The 20,632-nt window shown below is 35.8% G+C and overlaps 1 protein-coding gene and 1 non-coding gene across 2 annotated transcripts; both read right to left on the reverse strand.

The window, feature by feature from the left end:
• Positions 1-195: 195 nt before the first annotated feature.
• Positions 196-270, reverse strand: Trnav-gac (transfer RNA valine (anticodon GAC)). The gene has a single exon. It is a non-coding gene; the product is annotated as a tRNA-Val (tRNA).
• A 3,923-nt stretch (positions 271-4,193) lies between these two features.
• LOC146146737 (ephrin type-A receptor 4-A-like) lies at positions 4,194-18,314 on the reverse strand. Its single transcript, XM_083387018.1, has 12 exons — positions 18,305-18,314; positions 14,868-15,049; positions 14,068-14,197; positions 13,205-13,307; positions 12,438-12,529; positions 11,698-11,820; positions 11,017-11,208; positions 9,384-9,445; positions 8,425-8,634; positions 7,503-7,697; positions 5,288-5,478; positions 4,194-4,267 (listed from the first exon to the last, which is right to left on the reverse strand). Exons 1-12 carry the CDS (start codon positions 18,312-18,314, stop codon positions 4,246-4,248), a joined length of 1,512 nt encoding a protein of 503 aa, XP_083243144.1. The 3' UTR covers positions 4,194-4,245.
• Positions 18,315-20,632: the final 2,318 nt, after the last annotated feature.

Genomic DNA, 20,632 nt, shown 5'->3' on the forward strand with positions numbered 1-20,632 from the left:
AGGTATATCAGTCTTAAAGGTAGAAACAGCGCACATCAAACACAATTTTACAACACAAAATACAATACACTTAAAACACGGCAAGGCAATAGGTCAACCATAATATTAATTATATCAGTGTTACACCGAAAGCCATCGCAGACTCACCGAGTCTGTTCATCTATGATGCAAGCAGAGCAGACTAGAAAAACAACTAGCCTGCAGTGAGGTTCGAACTCACGACCTCCGGTCAAGTCGGGACCGTCGCTCTACCAACTGAGCTATGCAGGCTCAGAAGGGAGCGAGTCGAGAAACAACCATACGCCAATGCTTGCTCAATCTGTTAGTACAAGCAACCTCATTGAAGGGGATCTCAGTGTTCTCATGAATAGGGTGCAATTAATGTAGGGGTGTCCAACTCAAACATGCCGGCGTGCCAATTTTTATCGTATAACTTCTTCCCGTTCCAAAGTTTCGTAATTATAATTTTTTTTAATCTTAAAGCGCTTTTTTACAAAAAATAAAAACGTTTATTTACACAGGATAAAACATTTGTTTATTTAATCAAGCAAACCATTCATAATTCACCAAACTGCTTCTTTACAAACTTTTGTTTTCAACCAAACTCTGAAGATAGATTGGCCTTAAGCTGCGTAGTAGAAATGCGCATTACTGCATTTAAGTGTCTGTCGGTGAACTGACTTTTGCTTCTTCACACCAAGCTATATAATTATGTGAATGCTAGCCTCTACTACAGTATAATGTTATAATTTCGGAAGTAATTGTTAGTTGTCGTGATTGTTTTAAATTGTGTTTTATATTGTAAACCAGGGATGTCCAACATTTTATTATAGTGGGCCGCATTAACACTTCAAATAATTTAATGGGCCGCAGAACCTATTACGTTTCAAGATTAAGTATTGGCCTTTAGAGTTATAACGGGTCTTTAGAGCTATATATATATATATTTACCCATACTATACTATTAGTGCGCCCCTAAAAGCTGACTGGTACATTTAATTAGGCTAATATTGAACGTTTAAAATATGACTTGGGAGTGAAAATGGCTAGCGGGCCGCACAAAAATTTCAGACGGGCCACAATGTGGCCCGCGGGCCGCAGGTTGGACATCCCTGTTGTAAACAATGGCAACTGGCTGTTGAACAAATGTAGTTTTTTCTGACAATTGACTGAATAACAAATTTAGCATCTTTTGACAATAGGCTAAATAACAAATTTAGTATTTTTGGGGGACTTGCGCGCCATTTTTTAAAAGTCGCGTCCCGCGTGTTGGACACCCCTTTAATTACAAAAAAAAACACTTTGGCGCCTTTTCCTTAATTGTGTTTAGACTCCAATTCAGTTTCACATTTATTGGACTGAAAACAGCATTTCCTGGAGTCAGTTTCTTTTTTGATGTCAAAATTTTTTTGTTTTTTGTTTTAGTTTTTTTCAAAGTAATATTTTTAGGGTAAAGCTTTGTGTACCACGGGTTAAGAATTCACTGCTCATGTTAAATTTAGGTTGAACTTTTTTTTTGTTTCTTGCATACATAATCTTCATGTTCAAAAATATTTTTAGTTGCTAGGTTTTGTAGGGCTGTGCATTATTTGTCGAAAATGTCCAAACCAAAAAAACACGAGCGTTTAGAAGGGCGCAAATATTTATTTAACCAAAAATTGTGACTCGCAAAAAACAAAAAAAAAGCGTGAAAATAAATAGTTTCTGTTTCGCGAAGACGTCGACAAAAGCTTTAAACAAAGAAGAAAAGAAAAGAAAAACAATCCTCCAGGGAAGAAAAAAATTCGGCGAAAAGCTGCAAAGTGATGACGTAATATTTCCAAAATAGATGCTGGGGGTGTGTTTGCTGCTCAAAAAACGTCATCTAAGCTCGAAAAAAACGCGAATCGAAAACGTACAGGAAAAAGGAATAAAGCAATGTCGTCAACAAAAAAGGGGAAAAGTCTTTTAACGTAACAAAAAAGGAGCGAAAATGAACATAAAGACGCTTTTTATGACACCCGGAAAGAAAAGCTAAAATCCTTCTTTTGTTTAGAAAAAAAGTTTTTTTTTTCAACAACTTTATATTTCAGCAATAAAATTTTACGCGGAATAATTAGTACGCACGGAATAGGAGGATGACAGCACCCGATCCGTCAGAAATCAGTGCAGTTCTAAGCAAAAAGGTCTACGACAATCAGTGCATTCAAAGGATAAAAAGTCCGACTTTTAGACTTTGAGGTCTTGGACAATGCACTAATTTGCATTAACAAATGTGCATAAGAAGATTAAGTTTAACAATACTTGACCCAATCAAACCCAAACGCTAACCAGCGCCCTAACCCAAATATAACGCTTCAGGCCCCAATACCTCAATTTGTGACGTAATAATCTTAAATACAATGGACGAGAAACCATCCGAGTTTGGGCTTTTTTCCCCAGCATTTAAAGAATTATTAAAATAACGCACATTATTTGGGTTAGGATTCGGGTTAGCGTTAGGGTTTAGGTGGGTCAAGTGTTATTAATCCTATCTCACATTTTTTGTTATCATTTCTGAACTTTTAATGAATATTTTTAATTTATCTTCGCCGGGAGTTTACCTAAAGGTCCAAATCAGTGCATTGCCAGGACCTCAAAGTCTAAAAGTCTAGACTTTTCTGCCATTGGATGCCCTGATTGTCGTAGACCTTTTTGCTTAGAAATGCACTGATTTCTAACGGATCGGGTGATGACAGATACAACTTTGTCCCATGTGTGATTTTCCAATAAACGACCTGCAGGGTTGACGTAGTAATGCTTGTGTATAAAACACGATTTGCAAATAATGAAAAAAAAACAACGTCGATGTATAAAATTCGGTCGTGATTAACAGTGTGTTGAACGATAAATGAAAAGGTGTAATTGTTCATCTATCATGTGCAGTAGGGATGTCCGATGCTTGACATTTTATTCCGATAACGATACCCGATAATTGGACCAAAAGTATCGCGATCTGATTCGATACTAAATGACGTCATTACTCTGCTCGAGCAAGCAAAATACGCGAAATTGGAACGTTCAAAAGTATTCGTTCAAAGTAGGTTGTTAGCCCAAAGTTTGCTTTGCGATAAGAAGTTCAGTTACTTCTGGTTGTTATCCGAATAATTTTGGTAAATTTTACTTTCTGGGTAGAATCGCTTCGTTGAATCAAACATCATGCGGGAAATATATCAATTTTGTTATCGAATCAGCAGCGATACCACCCTAGTATCGGACGAGTAACGATATCAACACTTGGCATCGGGTATCGGCCCCGATCCGATATTATTGGACATCCCTATCACTGTAGTGCTGTAGTGTATAATAATTCTCGCGAGCGAACAGTAAACTATGTTTGGGACTTCAAATCATTATTCGGCCTAAATTTTAAGATTTCTGCATTTATTGAAGTTAACATTTCATCATGTATCTATAATACGGATTTTGTTTTTTACATAATAGGGATTTTTTTGGCTTTTTTAAACCCTTATTTCAATATCTATAGTTTAATAATTTCGTGCTCTCAAAAAAGAATGCTTTAATATAAACTTTGCAAATAAAATCACACAAAAGTTAAAAAAAACTATTTTTTTTATTTTTTGTGGATACTTTATTATTTATATACCTATAATAGCTATTTTACGAGTATTTTAAAGCCTTATGTCTTTATCTGACGTAAATCAATAAATTGCAAAAGCACTGACTTAAATTTGAAGTTGAGAAATAAAATCACCAACAAATATATCTGTGTAACATGAGTTGAGTATTCGCACAGGTATCTGTTAAAGCGTCCATTGAGAGTTTTTGTTTTAAGTCTTAAAATGCCAGTATCTTACTTCGATAACTGACTGAACAAACACTTGACTTAAATTTGAGGTTTGTTACATAATTGGAGTGAAAATATGTGTTTTCATCGATTATCTACTTGCTGTCCATTTTCGGGTAACTAAAAAAGTGTCAGTATTTCCCCCTGTTCTTTAGATTGCAACTAATTACAACGATCAACGTTTTAAAAGCTACAAAAACGCGGTCAACGAAAAAAAACGTTTGCAACAAAAACAAAGAAAAGCGTTCGTCGGAAGACAGGCTTTACCCGGGTCGGGGGGTGTCCCGAAATTTGAACTTTGGTTTGGCCGGCGGGAAACCACCTCAGGCGAAACCACGTGATTTTCGTCTTTATTTTTTGTGCTGATATTTTTTCCGTGAAGCAAAACAACAACAGCAACTAAACCTTTTTGTTTCACGCTACGCGGGAATGCTGATTGGCCTGCGCAAAAAGGAAAGCTTGTAAGAACAAATGAATACCACTTTTTAAGGTAACAATCGTAATAAGAATATCAACGCCCATACAGAAGCATCACGTTTTTCAACATTAAACCTCAACCATTATGCTCCAGAGCAGCGGTTCCCAAACTGGGGTCCGCGGACCAAATGGGGTCACAGCAGTTCCAGAGGGTCCGCAAGGAGAATTAGTCTTTTAAGTTTTTAAACATTAGTCTGTCATCTTTATTGTCTTTAGTTATGCTTTATTATTCGATCTTATAGCGTGTTTTATGATGTCTATTGTGACTTCATAATGCATCTATTATGCTGTACTACACCTCAACCATTATGCTACAGACCAGAGTTAAAATTCGATCAAGCTCTTCATACTACCATGGTATTAAGACCAATGACCTAACAAAACCAAGCACGCAGCAATATCCAGTACAGCATAAGATCAAAATCGTCTAAATCAGACTAAACCTGTCGAAACAAGTCCTAAATTTATCGTAATAAGGCCTAGGAATATCGTCGTATAAGACGATGTGTATAAGACGATAGGGCAGGGGTTCTTAAACTGGGGTCCATGTACCCCTTGGGGGTCCGTGAACTAGTTTTAGGGGGTCCATGAAGGCCTAATAGAAATATTAGTGTATATTTAAGAAGTAATCAATTTATTAAAGAAAACAGTTTAATTAAAAATAAAACGGTTTTGCACTAATTGTATTTAGACTCCATTTCAATTTCTCATTTTTGAACCAAAATCAGCAAATGATGTCTATTTGTATTGTGACGTAAATTTATGACTGCTTAAAAAAAATTGCCTACAGTGGCCCGCGCGAGATGAACGAAAATTTTAGGGGTCCGCGGTAAAAAAATTTTAAGAACCCCTGCGATAGGGGGACACCTGTCGGAAAAAAAGTTTGGTGCCCCCAGCTTTAGATAATCCAATCATAGGACAAGAATTATATCTAATAATCCGGTATGAAAAAAAATTCATTACAAAACAACTGGATCTACTTACATTGGGTTTTCTGAAGTGGGGGTGTTTGGGGTGGTCGGGGTCGTTGGGGCCTCCAGGTTCCGCTCCGACAAACTAGAGGGGTCGTCTAAGAGCGCCTCCAGGCGGCGGAATATGTTGGTCATGCTTGGGCGGTTTCGGGCCTCGAAAGCCCAACATTCGACCATGAGCTTGTGCAGAAAGACAGGACAATTCTGCGCAAAAAACAAATTTTTGGGGTTATTTTTTAGCAGATGTTTTTAAAAATTCGACTTATTGTCTCAAATCTCTGCGTAAAAGGTAAAAAATGTCGGTTTACAAGATATTTGTTATACGAAAACGAATTCTTAAACACTTTTTAAAAACTCTTGCAAACATTCGTTTAAATATTAAAATATATGTTTAGGTCAAACCATGAGTGGCAAATCTTATTAAATAGCCTGATGAAGATCTAGTTTGTTCGAGGGTGAGCAGAGGTTATTTTTCAGCAGATGTTTTTAAATTCTACTGAATGTCTTGAATCATTATATTTTTGTATAAAAGATACAGCCCTAGGTCCATACAGTCCGATAAAGTTCAATGAAAATAATGTTGCATTACAGTATTTGTCGGATGAAGAAATTTATAATTGATACAACGCCTGGCAGCGACATTGTATTCAAATGTTTTGAAAATAGGGTAAGTTTCCAGAGTTAGGGTTTTTGCGTTTTTTAACCCCACTCAAATAGTTTTTTCAAAGAAAGACAAGACTTTCTATTACTGACGCAATACTACTAACAACTGCGTAACATTACCTAACAACTGCGTAACATTACCTAAACCATAACAAACTAAAACACGTTTTTTCTGTCAGCAGTTTAATAATTCGTGCTGTTTTTTTATGGGTGGCAAGTTGCTAGGTCGAAGGCCCGAATAACTGAAAAATTAACGTGTCGGCAATATCTCATGCCACCATAAGTGAAGATTAAAGCGATAAAATCTAGCTTTTACGTTCTTATGATAATGCTTTAAAGATACTATTTCACTGCAAAATTGTAAGATTGCAATCTTGGAATTAGACAAATCCGAAAAGAACCATGATCAATAAATCAATGCCTATATATGAAAACAAGTAAGCTAACACATAACACTTGAAAACAGTGTTACTTTTATAAGAGGTTTTACATTTGTAGGTTTAAGACGTATATAATACACAACATTTTCGCAACATGAAATGCAAAACAACAGATTGGTGTGAAATTGATCGACAATCTTCGTATGACAATATGCGACAAACATGTTTATTTCGGGCAAACTGTTGGAATCCATTTACCGTCACCTAATAACAGTCAGAACTAACATTCAGTTGGGTGTAAATATGTTTTGCGCGTCTCTTAAGCGTTTTAAGCCGATTAAACTCAGGTAAAAGACGAAAAACAGAATTAAAATCCTAACCAGGTGTCAACGAAAGAGAAACTTAAGCTTTCAGGTTTGAAGCTGAAAAGATTAAAGTTGTTTTGGTCAACACGATAATAAAGAGAGATGGAACTTTGTAAGACGCTAATTAACCGTTTGGAAAAATCGATTTTCCACGGCCTTAATAAATGGTAAAAGCGTTATAATTTTATTTTTAGATCGAACATTATTTATAAGCACATCGGTTGTTGGAATATTTTCAATGGATTTCTTTTTTTGTTGAGTAGGGACAAATAGTCCCTGAATTATTTCCGGACTCAACCGCCATGAAACGGTTTTGAGATGAAGGTGTACTGATTTTTTTATTAAAATATATACAGATTTGATTTATCAAAATGTTGGTTGAATAATTTATTTTTTATTCGATGTTGTCATTTTTAAGGGCGATTGTTTAACTGGTTTTGTAGAAAATGCAATGTTATGTTTTTCGTGGCTTGTGTTCTATACGTTACAATTTTAAACCGTTTGTTTAGGCAAATTTTATTTGATTTTGGTAAAATTGATTCGAGATTTTTTTTACAGATTTTGCTATTTTTTATAACGTTTAAATATTTGTAATTTTTTGAAATGTTTTTAAAAGAAAGAGTTATGCCCATAGAGAAATAAGTAGCATTTTGTGAACGTTCCGAATAAATCTTAACATAATAATATGGATGGATATGGTAGTTTGACATAGGATGAATATCAACGCCCATAAACAAGTAGGTATCATTTTAAACGTTTTGAACATCTCTCTATTCTTTTTTAACATCTTAAATAAACACCGAGTCAATACAATACTAACGTAAGGAGCTGGCAGGCGATATCCCTCGTCGATTGACTCTATCACTTCTTGGTTACTCATGTCCCAGTAGGGCTTCTCCCCGTATGACATCACTTCCCACATGACGATGCCGTAGCTCCATACGTCACTACAGGAAGTGAACTTTCGCAGGCGGATGCACTCTGGTGCCGTCCAACGGATCGCAATCTTGCCGCCCTGTGAGTGGAAAACAAAATAACTTTGTTTTGCCATAGAAAAGTATAATACTGCTGGATGAGCAACACTTGGTTTTATATTATGCCTGGCAGCAATAGCTTATTTCTAGAAATGAATTTTGTTGTTCGTGAATCAATAAAATCGGTATCTGATATCTCAAAGGTTAAAATAGGTCTTTAGAGAATAAAGCCTCGGCAAATATTGAAGGATGCATAGTTGCATACGTGTACACAACAACTGTAATCTAGTTATTCTTAAGTCGTTTTTTGACAAACGAAAACGTCTTACGTATCATAGTACTACAGTTCTCCTTCAATATGAAATTAATAAAATACAAGCAATAGTGATATGGTTGTTTCTACACTAGTTAGCTTGTGTAGCTCAGTTGGTAGAGCGACGGTCTATGGCCGGAGGTCAAGAGTTGAAACCTTGCTTTTGCCTAGTTGTTTTTCCTAGACAGCCTTGCAGAAAAATTCCTAATTGATGACTGTTGCGGTTAGCAATTATGTAAGATATTTACCTCAACACACCTAGGTGGTATAATAGGCGATACTGTTCAAAATTGTCACCCCAAATTTAAAACCGCATACTTGAGGAAAAAAATTGAAATTAATTCGCTTTTTAACGCACCTGTGTGGTATATAGCCTAAGGTGAGGTTCGAACCCCAGACCTCAGCCAAATCGAAACTGGGTAAAAAACAACCTATTTTAGTGTTAAAAATCGCACCTGTGTTGTGTAGGTGGCGTGCGGGTCGTTCTCGAGCGTGCGGGAAAGTCCGAAGTCGGAAACCTTGCAGACGAGCTCGGAGTTGACGAGGATGTTCCTGGCGGCCAAGTCGCGGTGCACGTACTTCATGGAGGAGAGGTAGCGCATCCCGGAAGCGATCCCCTTCAGCATCTCGACCAGCTGGAGGATCGAAAGATCTCCGGAACGCTCCTGCAAGAAAAATGAAGAGTTTAGGGATTATTTTGAGGAATAGCTAAAATACAAATTTAAAACGAGTCATTTTGGATTTAGAATGAAGTTATAAACAAGTGAACTTAATTGGTTTCGCGTTTGTCGGACAAAAACGGCTGGTAATTTTACACACAAAAAACAGTTTTGCCAATATATAATGTTTCTACAAAAGTAAGCTTGTTATCAAAAAAAAGAAGACACTAAGATAACAAAGTCAATTTTGCAATATACCAAAGCATTTTTTACTACTTTTTTTTTTTTTTTTACTAAGCCGTTACTATATTTCCACGTAGACATTTTTTACTTACGATGAATAATTCTTCATTTTTACTCGAAAGAAAATACACACAGTTAAAACACTAACAATCAAAATATCAAACACATCTAGATGACCAATGGGTTAGCAATGGGTCACAATGTACTTTAAAGCTAAAATTGAAACCGCCATGAAGCAAAAAGATCAGTACTAAAAAGTATCCAAACACTGCAACGCGAACAGAGCTCGGTAAGATTTATTCAAAATCTTTAGTGTTAAAAAATCAACACTTCCATCGGCAAAAATTTCTATTTTAAAACAGCGAATTGCACAGAAATTCAATTTTACGACAAAAAGTTACAAAAAACTAAAAAAAAACGGCCAAATGTCAAAATAAGTCCTAAAAGGTCAGTCCATTCTCAAACATTTCGGAATTTTACATTATTTTTAGCAAATCAGAATCGTAACTGACCTTTAGGAAGAGGTCAAGCGAACCGTTCTCCATAAACTCTGTCACGATCATCGGTGGAAGAGCTGCAAGACAAAAACAACACGAGCCGTTTAATCCAAGGCGGAAACAAGTACAACAACAAAAACAATCGAGCGGGTTCAAGTCAGGACGGAACTTTTTCCAGGAAGCGATAATACGATAATCGTGCGAAATAACACGGTTGAGCGAATACCGTTGAATCATCGCAGTTTTGACGTTTTTGGGTGTTTATTATGGCAAAATAAATTTTCAATATAAAAATTGATTTGTGAAAAATCAAAAGCGAATGTCGAATATATTACGTTGAATAACCGGAGTTGAAAATTAAGGTTTTCGTGTGGTAATGTAGAAATTAATTATCTGGGGAAAAAAGTCAAATTTTAAAGATATTTAAATAAGTTTGGAAAATAAACATTTCATCTGGACTTTAAATAACATTAAGCACTGTTTTCATTGTATAACACTAATTGATCTACAAAAGTTATGTGAAAAAAAAAACACTAGAAAATTTGCGAATTATGAAACAATCAACGTGAAGTTTCATTGAAATGTTAATAAAAGTAACATTTTTCTATAAAAGGTTTAAAAAAAATAAACTTTACAAATAACAAATAGCCGACAATGCTTAGCAATCGATAAAAACACAATACACTGTATAACCAACACTAAACAATTGAAGATTACAAGGCGACAACTTTAAAACTTTTCATCAAGCTATTGCATTTTATCGCAACGCAGATCGCAAGCTACTACCACAACACAGGATTAGCGTGAGTTCTGCCAAACACCGCACAGATCCGGGCGTGCCCGTGTTACGTCACTGATGACGTCAAACGCGTCACGTGGTTTGTTGGCGAGATTACGGCCGAAATAGTCTCAACGCGCGCAAAGCTAAGAAGACGCAAGTCGAAAAGCGGAATGACAATGGAGAAAAGCGATCGCGACGCGATAAACGATTGTTACGTCAATAATAGAAAATCCCGCCACAAAACGCGCGATGCTTCGAGGAAAACACAAAGCTTTCGTAACTGTTTCTGTAAGAAGGCGTATTTAGTGCTTCGGTGTAATTTCGCTTTCTATATGGTGTTATTTCTATCGATGATAGGAGTTTCTGCTGTCGTGTCATTTATAATACCACGACTAAATAAATCTAGTAATTAGTTTTTATTGTAGCCTTTAAAACAATCAATGGATAAAAGTAGGGATTTTTTATATTTGGTGCACCAGTGCGATACCAATACACGATATTTTGATCAACAGATTCGGTTAGTCTGCAATGGCTTGCGGTGTACTAATGATACGTAAGCCGTTATCGTTGTCAAAAAGAGGCTTTAGAAGGGCCAGATCACAGTTGTTAAACACATGTGGTACTGTAGATTCCCTTTAATGTTAAGTTTCTTGTACTAACATAATGTAGCAAGCATTGGCGTATGGTTGCTTATAATATAGCCCGTCTAAGCCTATGTAGCTCAGTTGGAAGAGCGACGGTCCCTGTATGGGGTCGTGAGGATAATCAAGGCCGTGAGTTCGAACCTCACCTGCCCTGCTGGCATCATTGATCGACTGATTCAGTTAATCTATTAAAGGCCCCTGGTGTGAGTATTTTTCTACTTACATTTGGTGACGACTCCTTTCAGTTGAACAACGTTGGGATGCGAGAATTGAGCCATGGTGGACGCCTCCTTGAGGAAGTTAAGTTGATCCTTTGCGTCTGCTCCCTGTTTGAGTCTCTTCACGGCAACATCCTGCTCCGCTCCGAGTCCGGAGTTCTGGAGGAGCCGACCACGACACACTTCACCGAATTCGCCTGGAGGAAGAAAAAGGATTTATCTTTTTTGAGAGCTCTTATTTATGATTTGGCTACACTATGCACGGATCTGTAATGTTGATTATGAATTTGCAGAGTCAAAAAAGAGGAGATCGACATAATCTTGATGAAGGCGTTTCGGCACGAGTTGGAAACATCTTCAGTTAATTTTTTACATGTTTTCATCATCTGATACTAAATGACGTCATTAATTTTTGCATCTTTTCCTAAATATTTAGAATTGATTGAGTTTAAAATACACAAATACTGTTTTTTAGGTTATTTAAAGATCCAATAGGTTTTGAAGGAAAAATTTGATTGTAAATTGTAAAACCCAGAATTTCGGTATTGATAAATGTATGTATATATAATATATATTGCACAGATCAGAGTGCAAATGGGTCTAATTTTTTTCAAGTAGGCCATTTTCAACATATCAAGCATTTGAAAGATAAATAAACAACCCAGTGGTGGGAATGTTTCGTTTACCTTGTCCAATCGTTTCTTCAATGCGTAAAAAGTCGGCCTCGATTTCACAAGAAAATTCACGCACAGCTCTCCGTGGATCAGGATACTCCACGTAGATGCGCTGGTCATCGGAAGGAAGACGAACTAAGTGGACAAGACATGATTAAATTATGTTCCAGTAAAAAGTGCTCTGTTTTCGCTGGAGTCGGTGTTAATTTTTTTAAACAATTTTTGTGACGAATTTGGCTAAAATTTTTGTCCCTTTTCATTTTTTGGCAATAAACCGTTGTTTTACAAAGTTGCAATTTTTCTAGACATTTTTTTGTTAAACACAAATCTCAACAAAGTGTTTGCAAGGATTTCAAGTCACCATGTTAGCCAAAACCATAAGAAAATCGATAATCGATAAAATACAAAAATATTGGCGCTAGTGTTTGTCAACTAAAAATTGCTTAACAACCTTTTAACGGAAACATAGGTCACTGAAATCTTAAGGCACCAAAACCGTTAACTTAATATTGCATTGGTCGTAATCTTGCACAGTTTAGAGCTTTTTTAAACAGTAAGATACCAAACAGAAACGTACCGAAAACAAATACAATTCATGGAAAATCGATGAAAATCTAAAGGCGCAAATTATGCTATTATATTGCAGACGAGCCAAAGTCCAATTTTGCAAGTGCAGGAAAACCTGTTCAAATACGAAATGCCGTCGGGTATTTTCGAAACCTGGCAAGCGAAAAACCCGGAAAGCTGCTTACCGATTAGACTTTCAGTTTGCGGATGGCCGAAGGGAATTTTCTCGACCGAACTTGATTCTTCATTAATTCGCTCACGACTCACAAGCTTTTGTCTGTAAAACATAAAAGTACAGAAGTTTTGGACTAAGACACATTTAAAAGAATGTAAAATGGTTGTAGGTGATAGAACCAAAAACTCAAGTGCCACACAATATAGGAACGACATTTATGATTACTCTTGCGAAGGTTTAACTTTTGCTTTGGTTAGTCAAGATTTTTATGAACGAATGCGTTTTACAGTGTTGTAAACCAAGTATTTCTTAAACCCCAGTTAAGTCATTTTTGAAATAACTTAAGTGGAAGTCAAGTCTTTTCAAATAATAATAAGTCAAGGCCAAATCCAAGTCATCAGTTAGCCAAGTCAAGCCCAAGTCAAGTCATTATCAGAGCAAGTCAACTCCAAGTCAAGTCACTGATATCAAAATTAAACTATAAACCGTTTGTTAACTAAAAGCACTGAACTTCAACCTCAATTTTTGTTACTTAATGACTTAAGTCCAAGTCAAGTCATTCACCAAAACGACTTAAGTCCAAGTCAAGTCATTCACCAAAACGACTTAAGGCGAGTCAAGTCATTGAAAAAAAGTTACTTAAGTAAGTCAAAGTCAAGTCATTTAACCAAATTTTGTCATTGACTTAAGTCATTACAACACTGACATTTTTATCGGGAAATTCACTTTTGCGAATGTTTTCCACAAATACCAAATAAACACCCACTTTTAACGAACCTGAATCTCAAGTAAGCGAAGATGGACACTATTGCTGAAAGAATACAAACTCCAGCACCAATACCAATGATGTAAGGGAGTGGAGACGATTTCTGACTTTCATCTAAAAAACACATCGGAAATATAGAATAAAAATTCTTTCCATTACAACATTTTAACTATGGAATCCATGGTATTACACAAATGTTTTTCCTAGTTGTTCGAAGTTTTCAGAAAGAGGCAGAATATATAAACAAGCGTTTAACTTTACACCTGAAAACGTACTATGAAAGATTACATCAAACACTTTTTAACTTACTCCATTTTGATAAGATCTCACATCATAATAATCCATTAAATAAGTTTCTAGATATTTCTTCACAAAGCGCAATAAAGGCCTCTACAAAGTTCCCTTTAACGACCAAAAGCTATTTTCCAATTTTTTTTTAAAGGTTTAAAAATAAAAAATTAAACAAAACAAAAAAAACGTCACTGTGTAATTTAAGCAATTCAAATAACCATAACGCTCGTATTTTGGTACAAATAGAAGTGAACCAGTGACAAATCACCTTTAAGGACGCCAAAACAATATTCAACTTTAAAACAAATCAAACAGATCCACAAAGTTTCCTATGACAACCTATTAAAATCTGTTTTACACTAAAGCTCTGTTTAACCATCTTTCGGGACGCTTAAAATAAGAAATAAATTAAAAAAACGAAAAAATGTTCTTAAGGAATATTTATAACGACCTTATTTCAATACCAATACAAGCGAATCTAAAAATGAAATAAAATAAAAAAAACGAAAAAACGTTCGTAAGACCCTCATATATTCTTAACGATTTTAATACAAACACGAGAAAAGCCAAGACAAATACCCACTTTTTAGGGGTGTCTTCATTACAAGGGGAGAACTGAAGGGTCCAAATCCGGCAGATGTCGCTGCGCGCACGCGGACCGAGAAAAGTCGGCCGGGGTCAAGTGAGGTCAAGTTCATGGTCCGGTTGGTTGTCTGCACGCAAAACAACAACAGTGTAGTTAGACGTGGTAAAAATATCAAAGCCCATACATAAGTAGGTAATATTTTGTACGTTTCGAATAAATCTTCATTCATTTTCAACATTTTGATTCCTAGAACGTCTAACTCTAACTAAACCTCAAAACATTGTGATTCTAACAAAAGTATATTATTTTTTGTTAGGCGCTAAATCATTAGGTAGGAAATCTTTGGCCGTGATATGGTCTAAGTGCTGGCTGATTAACTAGGAAAATTAGTGTGCTTTTAATTTCTAAGTGCGTTTTGTATAAGAGGCTTACTTTTTTTAACGCTTAGATCGGAGAAAAAAATACCAAAAACTTCCTCCTAAAAATGTTAAATAAAAAATGTTCAACCAAAGGGCAGATTTTTTTTTTTAAATTAGCCTTAATGTTGCTGTTTTTAAACAAAATAAAATATACTAATTTTTAACACTTGGGTTGATATCCCGGTTATTATGTAAACATTGCCTCAAAATCGTTAAATTTACCGCTTTATGAAAATTGGCAAAAAGCAAGCCTCTTGCCAAATGTAAAAACTAGGTTTGTAACTTTTCAGAAAAACCAGAGCAAATTTAATTTTGATTAGTAGTTACAAAAAATAGTGTTCACTAAATATAACCAACATAAAACGCACAAGTTTCTACCTCGAAAGTTCGCGGAATCTTCGACGGTGATTTTATGTTGGCCACCGTCTTATCTTTGGGTGATGTGACGTCACGACACAAGATCTGGTAGTGGGTGATCACCCCGTTGGGATGAAGGGGCCGCCCCCAAATCAGGGTGAAGTTGTTGGGCAAGAGATGCAGCTTGGGTACAGCGGAAGGTTCTGTAAAAAAATAGGTTTGAAACTTACAAAAAAGCATATTTTCTTAATTGTGCTGAATTACGATCATAAACGTATCATAAAAATAGTTTATTAACGGAATTTTTGTTGGGTTTAATTTAAGCCAAATTTTAAAACAATTTTCCATAATCATTGATAAGGTTCACTATACATGTCTTAAACCTTTTATGTATATTTTTCAACGTTCGACTCTATGACGAAGTTGGTATAATTAGACACTAAATTTTATACCCAGTGGCCTAAATCTAAACCTGGATGATTTTAACTTTTAAAACTGTTTATAAATGATCGAGTTTATAAGTATTTTGGTTGAATACAGCTTATTTCGAGGTTTGACTGTTAATCTGCAAACGATTAACGTTTATTTGCATCGTGCGAAGCAGTTTCTATTAATAAGCATCGAGTCTGGTATGATTAGGCAAAACAGTAGCTGCAATGCGGGTTAAGACCTGGTAATATCTTATATAACAGATAACTTTACTTAAATAGATTAAAATCACGGAAACCGTCGATTTCCAACAACAAAATAACTAATAAACCATACAAGCAGTTGCTTCCAAAAAGCAAGAACAAAATTTGGAAAACAGTATAACATATGTACCTTTGCAATTTATTATTATCAAGCTACATTACAGATCCGTGCATAGTGTACCTAAGTATAACTTAAGAATAACCGAAAACAAAATTTATTTAAGAAACGTGATAACATCACAGTTTCTAAAACCTAATCAATCAAAGAACCTGACACGCTTTTCGGAAATAGACAATTTATCAAACAGCAGGTCTAGAATTTACTGCTTCAAGAGACGAAGATAGGATTTAATCAGACAACAGTCCAGGGGTGGTCCAAACTCTTATGTAAAGATAATGGCCTGAGGTTGTAGTTCGACGTCGACGTAGAACGACTATCAAAGCCCATAGAAAAGTAGGAAGCATTTTGCGAACGTTTTAAATCAATTTTAAGGTAATTGCTGTAGGTTGTAGTAAGAAGTAGTAAGAATGCCGAAGCCCATACAGAAGTAGGAAGCATTTTGTGAACGTTTGGAATATCTCTATATTCATTTGAAATGAATCTTATTTTATTTTGAATTAGGGTTTATTCAAAACGTTAAAAACATTCCACCAATACTTTTGTATTGGATTTGAAGCAGATTACTTCATTTTTTGTGCATTGTAAAAACATAAGACTTCACAAAGTAGTAAATAGCACAGCTACAGAGAAAAGACCTTTCTGTCATTTCGCCACACATAGAGGCACCGTACATCTACAAAGTGAAAACCGGTAATCCGGAAAAAATGCGTTACGATGATGCAAGGGCAGGTTTATAGCACAATTACGTCGGGTGAGATTATAACGCGCGATTGTGCGAAGGTCGCTGAGTTTAACTGGATGCAAGAAAAAGCCCAAATCCGGCGAACGTGAATCATAGCGTGAAGACTTGCACCGCACAACGTCAATTACGTTTAAGCCGGTGTTTCTCAATCGTTGTTCGCGGCGAAACCGAATACTAAGCGTAAATGTGTAACAGCAAAGCTTTGGCGACCCGAAATTTTCACTGGGTGGGCAAAACATTAGACTTCAGCATTTACAAGTAACAATTTTTGTATACATGTCTTCATATTGCTTTGAACCGTCACTTTCGTAAATTTGGGTGAAATCTTGCTTGGAACCAATCTAAAAAAATGTCAACCATGTAAACTACAGCAAACTGCGACCCAACCAAATCAACGCCGACATAATTTAGAGTCGCGGCCCGTTGGTTGAAAAACAGTGGATTAATCCTCGGCAGTTGTTTACAAAGATTTCGCATAGGTTGGTCGGTTGTACCGTTAGTAATTGCATTTTATGGGTTATGCAATATATGCCCTTATGAGCATGGGCGGATCTGGGATCCATGAAAATTTCTAGATATGACGTCACAATTTTACGTCATACCGTGACGCAAAACACACAAACACTGCGTGAAACAAAAATACTTTCTAAAAGCAAATTGTATTGTTTATCTAGTTTAGGTTCTAAAATCGTTATTAAAAAAAAAATACTAGACATTCGCACTAAGCGCTAAAATACAGTTTGTCCTAAAATATTCCCCAAAACGAGCCAAATAGGCAAAGATAGTTTAGGGGGCATGGCTTCGTGACCCCCTGGATACGCCCTTGCTAAAGTGTACCATGTTACATTTCAAAGTAATTTCGAGAACGATGGTTTAAAAATTAGTACTGCAGTACTTAAAACTGTTTTCTTTAGTTTCAAAATTTAAATGGCTAGATAATGTAAAATTGCAGAGTTTAAAACATATATAACGGTGTAAAAAAAGCAAGAAGAAAGCTTTAGAACAGAAATTTCATTTAAGGGCGATTTGCGCTGCAAGAAAAAACACTACCAGACTCTCAAAACCGTAGTCCCGTACCCAGCACTACTACGTATCGCATTCTTTACAGGTAAACAACAACTCAAGCCTAGAAAAACATTTAAAATCGCGCAAAAAGTGATTGGCATGTTAGACCTACGCCAAAAACCGGTTCAGGGTCGCATTTTTTCAGCAACCTTGCTTCTCCTTGGATGACAGGCGTTCACTCGTACCGACGACACGCTCTGTAGCGACCCGCACCAACCGTTGTGAGCGCGCGGGGACGTGAACTAGCTTTGCACCTTGACAGAATCAGGCTTAGCCGGAAAACAGCAACAAACAGAGAGAAGCGGATAAGAGGAGAAAGAGAAAAAGTGAGAGAGAGAGTGAGAGGAGCTTGGAGAAGTTTGTCAGCTTATTAAATCCAAGAGGGGAATTAAAAAGGTCGCTGGCGAATTTTTAGCCTCGGCGTTTCGGCCGAAATCGGATTTCAAGTAATTTCTTGAGAGTTGTGCGTCGAATTATTATTAGCGGTGACCTTACCGGAAAAATACACGCGTGTTGTGTTGGTGCAAAGGGGATTACGACTTATACCAGACAAATCCGTGTAAAAAAACAAACCTGAGAAAAACGTTGGAAATAACATCTCCGGTAAAATACAAGTAACCCAAAAAATGACATTTTGAGTAAATAACGAACTAAGACGTAGTGAGAATATCAAAGCTCATATAAAAGTAAGTAACATTTTGAACGTTCGAATAAATCTTTATTCATTTGCATATACATTTTCAACATGTTGAAAACGAAAAAGATTTATTTGAAAAGTTCACAAAATGCAAGCCCCTCGTCTATGGACTTTAAAATTCCTACTACGTTTAACTAAAACCTGCAACCATTATGCTCCAACTAGCTAAGCAAAAATGAACCTTCGTTTGAAAGACAAAATGTTTAAAGCAAATTCAAATTTCAATAATATTGGCAAAAATAATTTCATTTTTTTGATTTATTGATTGTATGGACTTAATAAGGACACTCAGTACAACACAAAATAGACATAAAGTATAGTAATGTGGGTAAGGAACAAATTAAAGTTTGTTGTGAATACTTTAAAGAAATCAGGCGTTTAATTAGGACGTCATGATTAGGGAGTTAAAGTGAAATAAAAAAAAATTTGAGCAGTAAAAATCAAACTACGCAAAAAAGCTGAAACACTTTAGTATATAAGGAATCTTTTTTGGGAGACAAAAATGTAAAAGAAAGATCCTTGCTTTCGAATCAGATGATTAATTATATTAGACAGTTTAGTAAAAACAGATATAAAATCATTCCTGAAAACTTTACAGAAATATGTATTTTGCAGTATAAAATAGGCATCATCGATTTCTGTACAAAAAAACAATATGTATACAATGCCAAAAGAGCCTATAAAATTATAAAACACTTTAGCTCAAAGGCAAAAAGAACAATTTCGCTATAAACACTCTAAACATCAACATTGTCGAAAACTCACAGAAGTTACAATAGTGAAGGGCGACATTTGGCGTGAGAATATCCCAACTTGCGGGGTAATTTTAGGCTGGCTGGTGTAGATTAACAGAGCTTGGGGTTCTATTACGGTGGGGGCCTAATCTAATTTGAAAGAAATGCTGTTTTAGAAAATTAAGTCGGCGGCCAATAAGGAAACAACAGGGGGCCAGACGGCGAATTGAGTTACAGATTTATTCGTCTGGAATCGTGGTTAAGGTGGTCTGCATTCCGTTACTAGACTAGCTATTTTTTCCTTTGATTTTTTTTTGGCAATTAGTTTTGAGCTATCTACGTTTTTAGACTGGGTAGTGTTTTTTTTTGGTAGAATGGAATTTAAACAAGTGCATAGGTTTGTTTATGGTTTTCGCTTTAAAGTTTTTTCCACAAGCTTCTAAATTGAAATAAATCATGTTGCAGACAAATTACTTTCTCAAAAAAGACACAAAAACAAATTGTTTTAAGAAAGATACGTCTTCTAAACTAAACGACTAAAATATTTACGAATTAAAAAAAAAGGGTTGCAATCTAATATTGGTAACATGCTGAATATGTTAGCACGAAAAACCATAGCTTACAATATTTTAGATGACTTATGTTGAGTCTTAAAAACCACTAAATTTATTACAACTTTAATACCGGTTGCACACAGAAAATTATTAAAGAAACGCAAAAAACGATTGAGATATGTCTATAGTCTTTTAAACGTCAATTATAAATTATAATTTACAATTCACAGCAAGCACCGGTGCAAATTGCTACAAACCCTTATCGTTAAAAAAGAGAAAAAAAAATACAAAAACCTCAAGGTCACAGTCAAACCTCACAAGGTCATTATTGCTAAAACACGTTTAAAGCAACAACAGAAAGCTAAACGAATTTTTCCCAGTAATAACTTCACAAGCGACATAGGGCGCTTTGTAATTTGACCCAGGGCTGTCGCCTTGGAGCTTTTGAGGGCCCCAAATGACCCCTGTGACCTTGACGTTTACGGCTGCTTGATCCGGGTCATTGTGATCGGCCCCAAAACATTCGAAAATTCTGTGTTTTTTTTCGTTTTAGGGTTAGGCTGTTTGGGAAAAAAAGTAGAATTGGCTGAGTAACACATAAAAGAATGCAAAAATTGTTCAGATCTATTTTCAAGTCTGTGTATCCTGTCTTTAATAATTTCAAAGTGCTAAAATACCACATTTTGACTAACAAGCTTTAAAAGTTTTTATGTCGTTTGACTGTTTAACATAAACAGGTGCAAGTATAAATCTGTACTTAAAACGGTGAAATTTATTTTTTAATTGAATAGCGTGAAAAGGCATGTTTTTTGACGCATTGCGTTGTCAGAAATCAGCCAGTTCAACCTCAAAAAGTTGAAATTCCGCGACAAAAACTACAGTTAATAACGAGGCGTAAGCCGCAAGACAAACTCGAGTCACACGAAGCAATTTTAAGCGACATTTGAAAAGGTCGCTCATACTTAAGGAATGTTCGGAGCAACGTTGTCTCCATATAAGGTCGGCTTATTTGGACACTTCCGAAAATGTGCCAGAGATATTTTTGCAGACAAGCGCTTGGGACAAGTGCTGTGAACAAGTTATTTTTAAAAGTCCAAGTCAAGTCATTTCTAAAGTAACTTAAGTCCAAGTCAAGTCATTTGCGAAGTAACATAAGTCCAAGTCAAGTCATTTGCAAAATA

The sequence above is a fragment of the Ascidiella aspersa genome, chromosome 4 (genome assembly GCF_963924565.1).
Source record: "Ascidiella aspersa chromosome 4, kaAscAspe10.2, whole genome shotgun sequence".
Classification (NCBI taxonomy): domain Eukaryota; kingdom Metazoa; phylum Chordata; class Ascidiacea; order Phlebobranchia; family Ascidiidae; genus Ascidiella; species Ascidiella aspersa.

Excerpts from the sequence above, each read along its gene's own strand:
- LOC146146737 (XM_083387018.1), bottom strand. Across the intron at positions 14,198-14,867 it reads AGATTCCGCGAACTTTCGAG|ACAACCAACCGGACCATGAA; the intron begins GTAGAAACTTGT and ends TTTTGCGTGCAG. Across the intron at positions 5,479-7,502 it reads ATCGCCTGCCAGCTCCTTAC|AATTGTCCTGTCTTTCTGCA; the intron begins GTTAGTATTGTA and ends TTTTTTGCGCAG.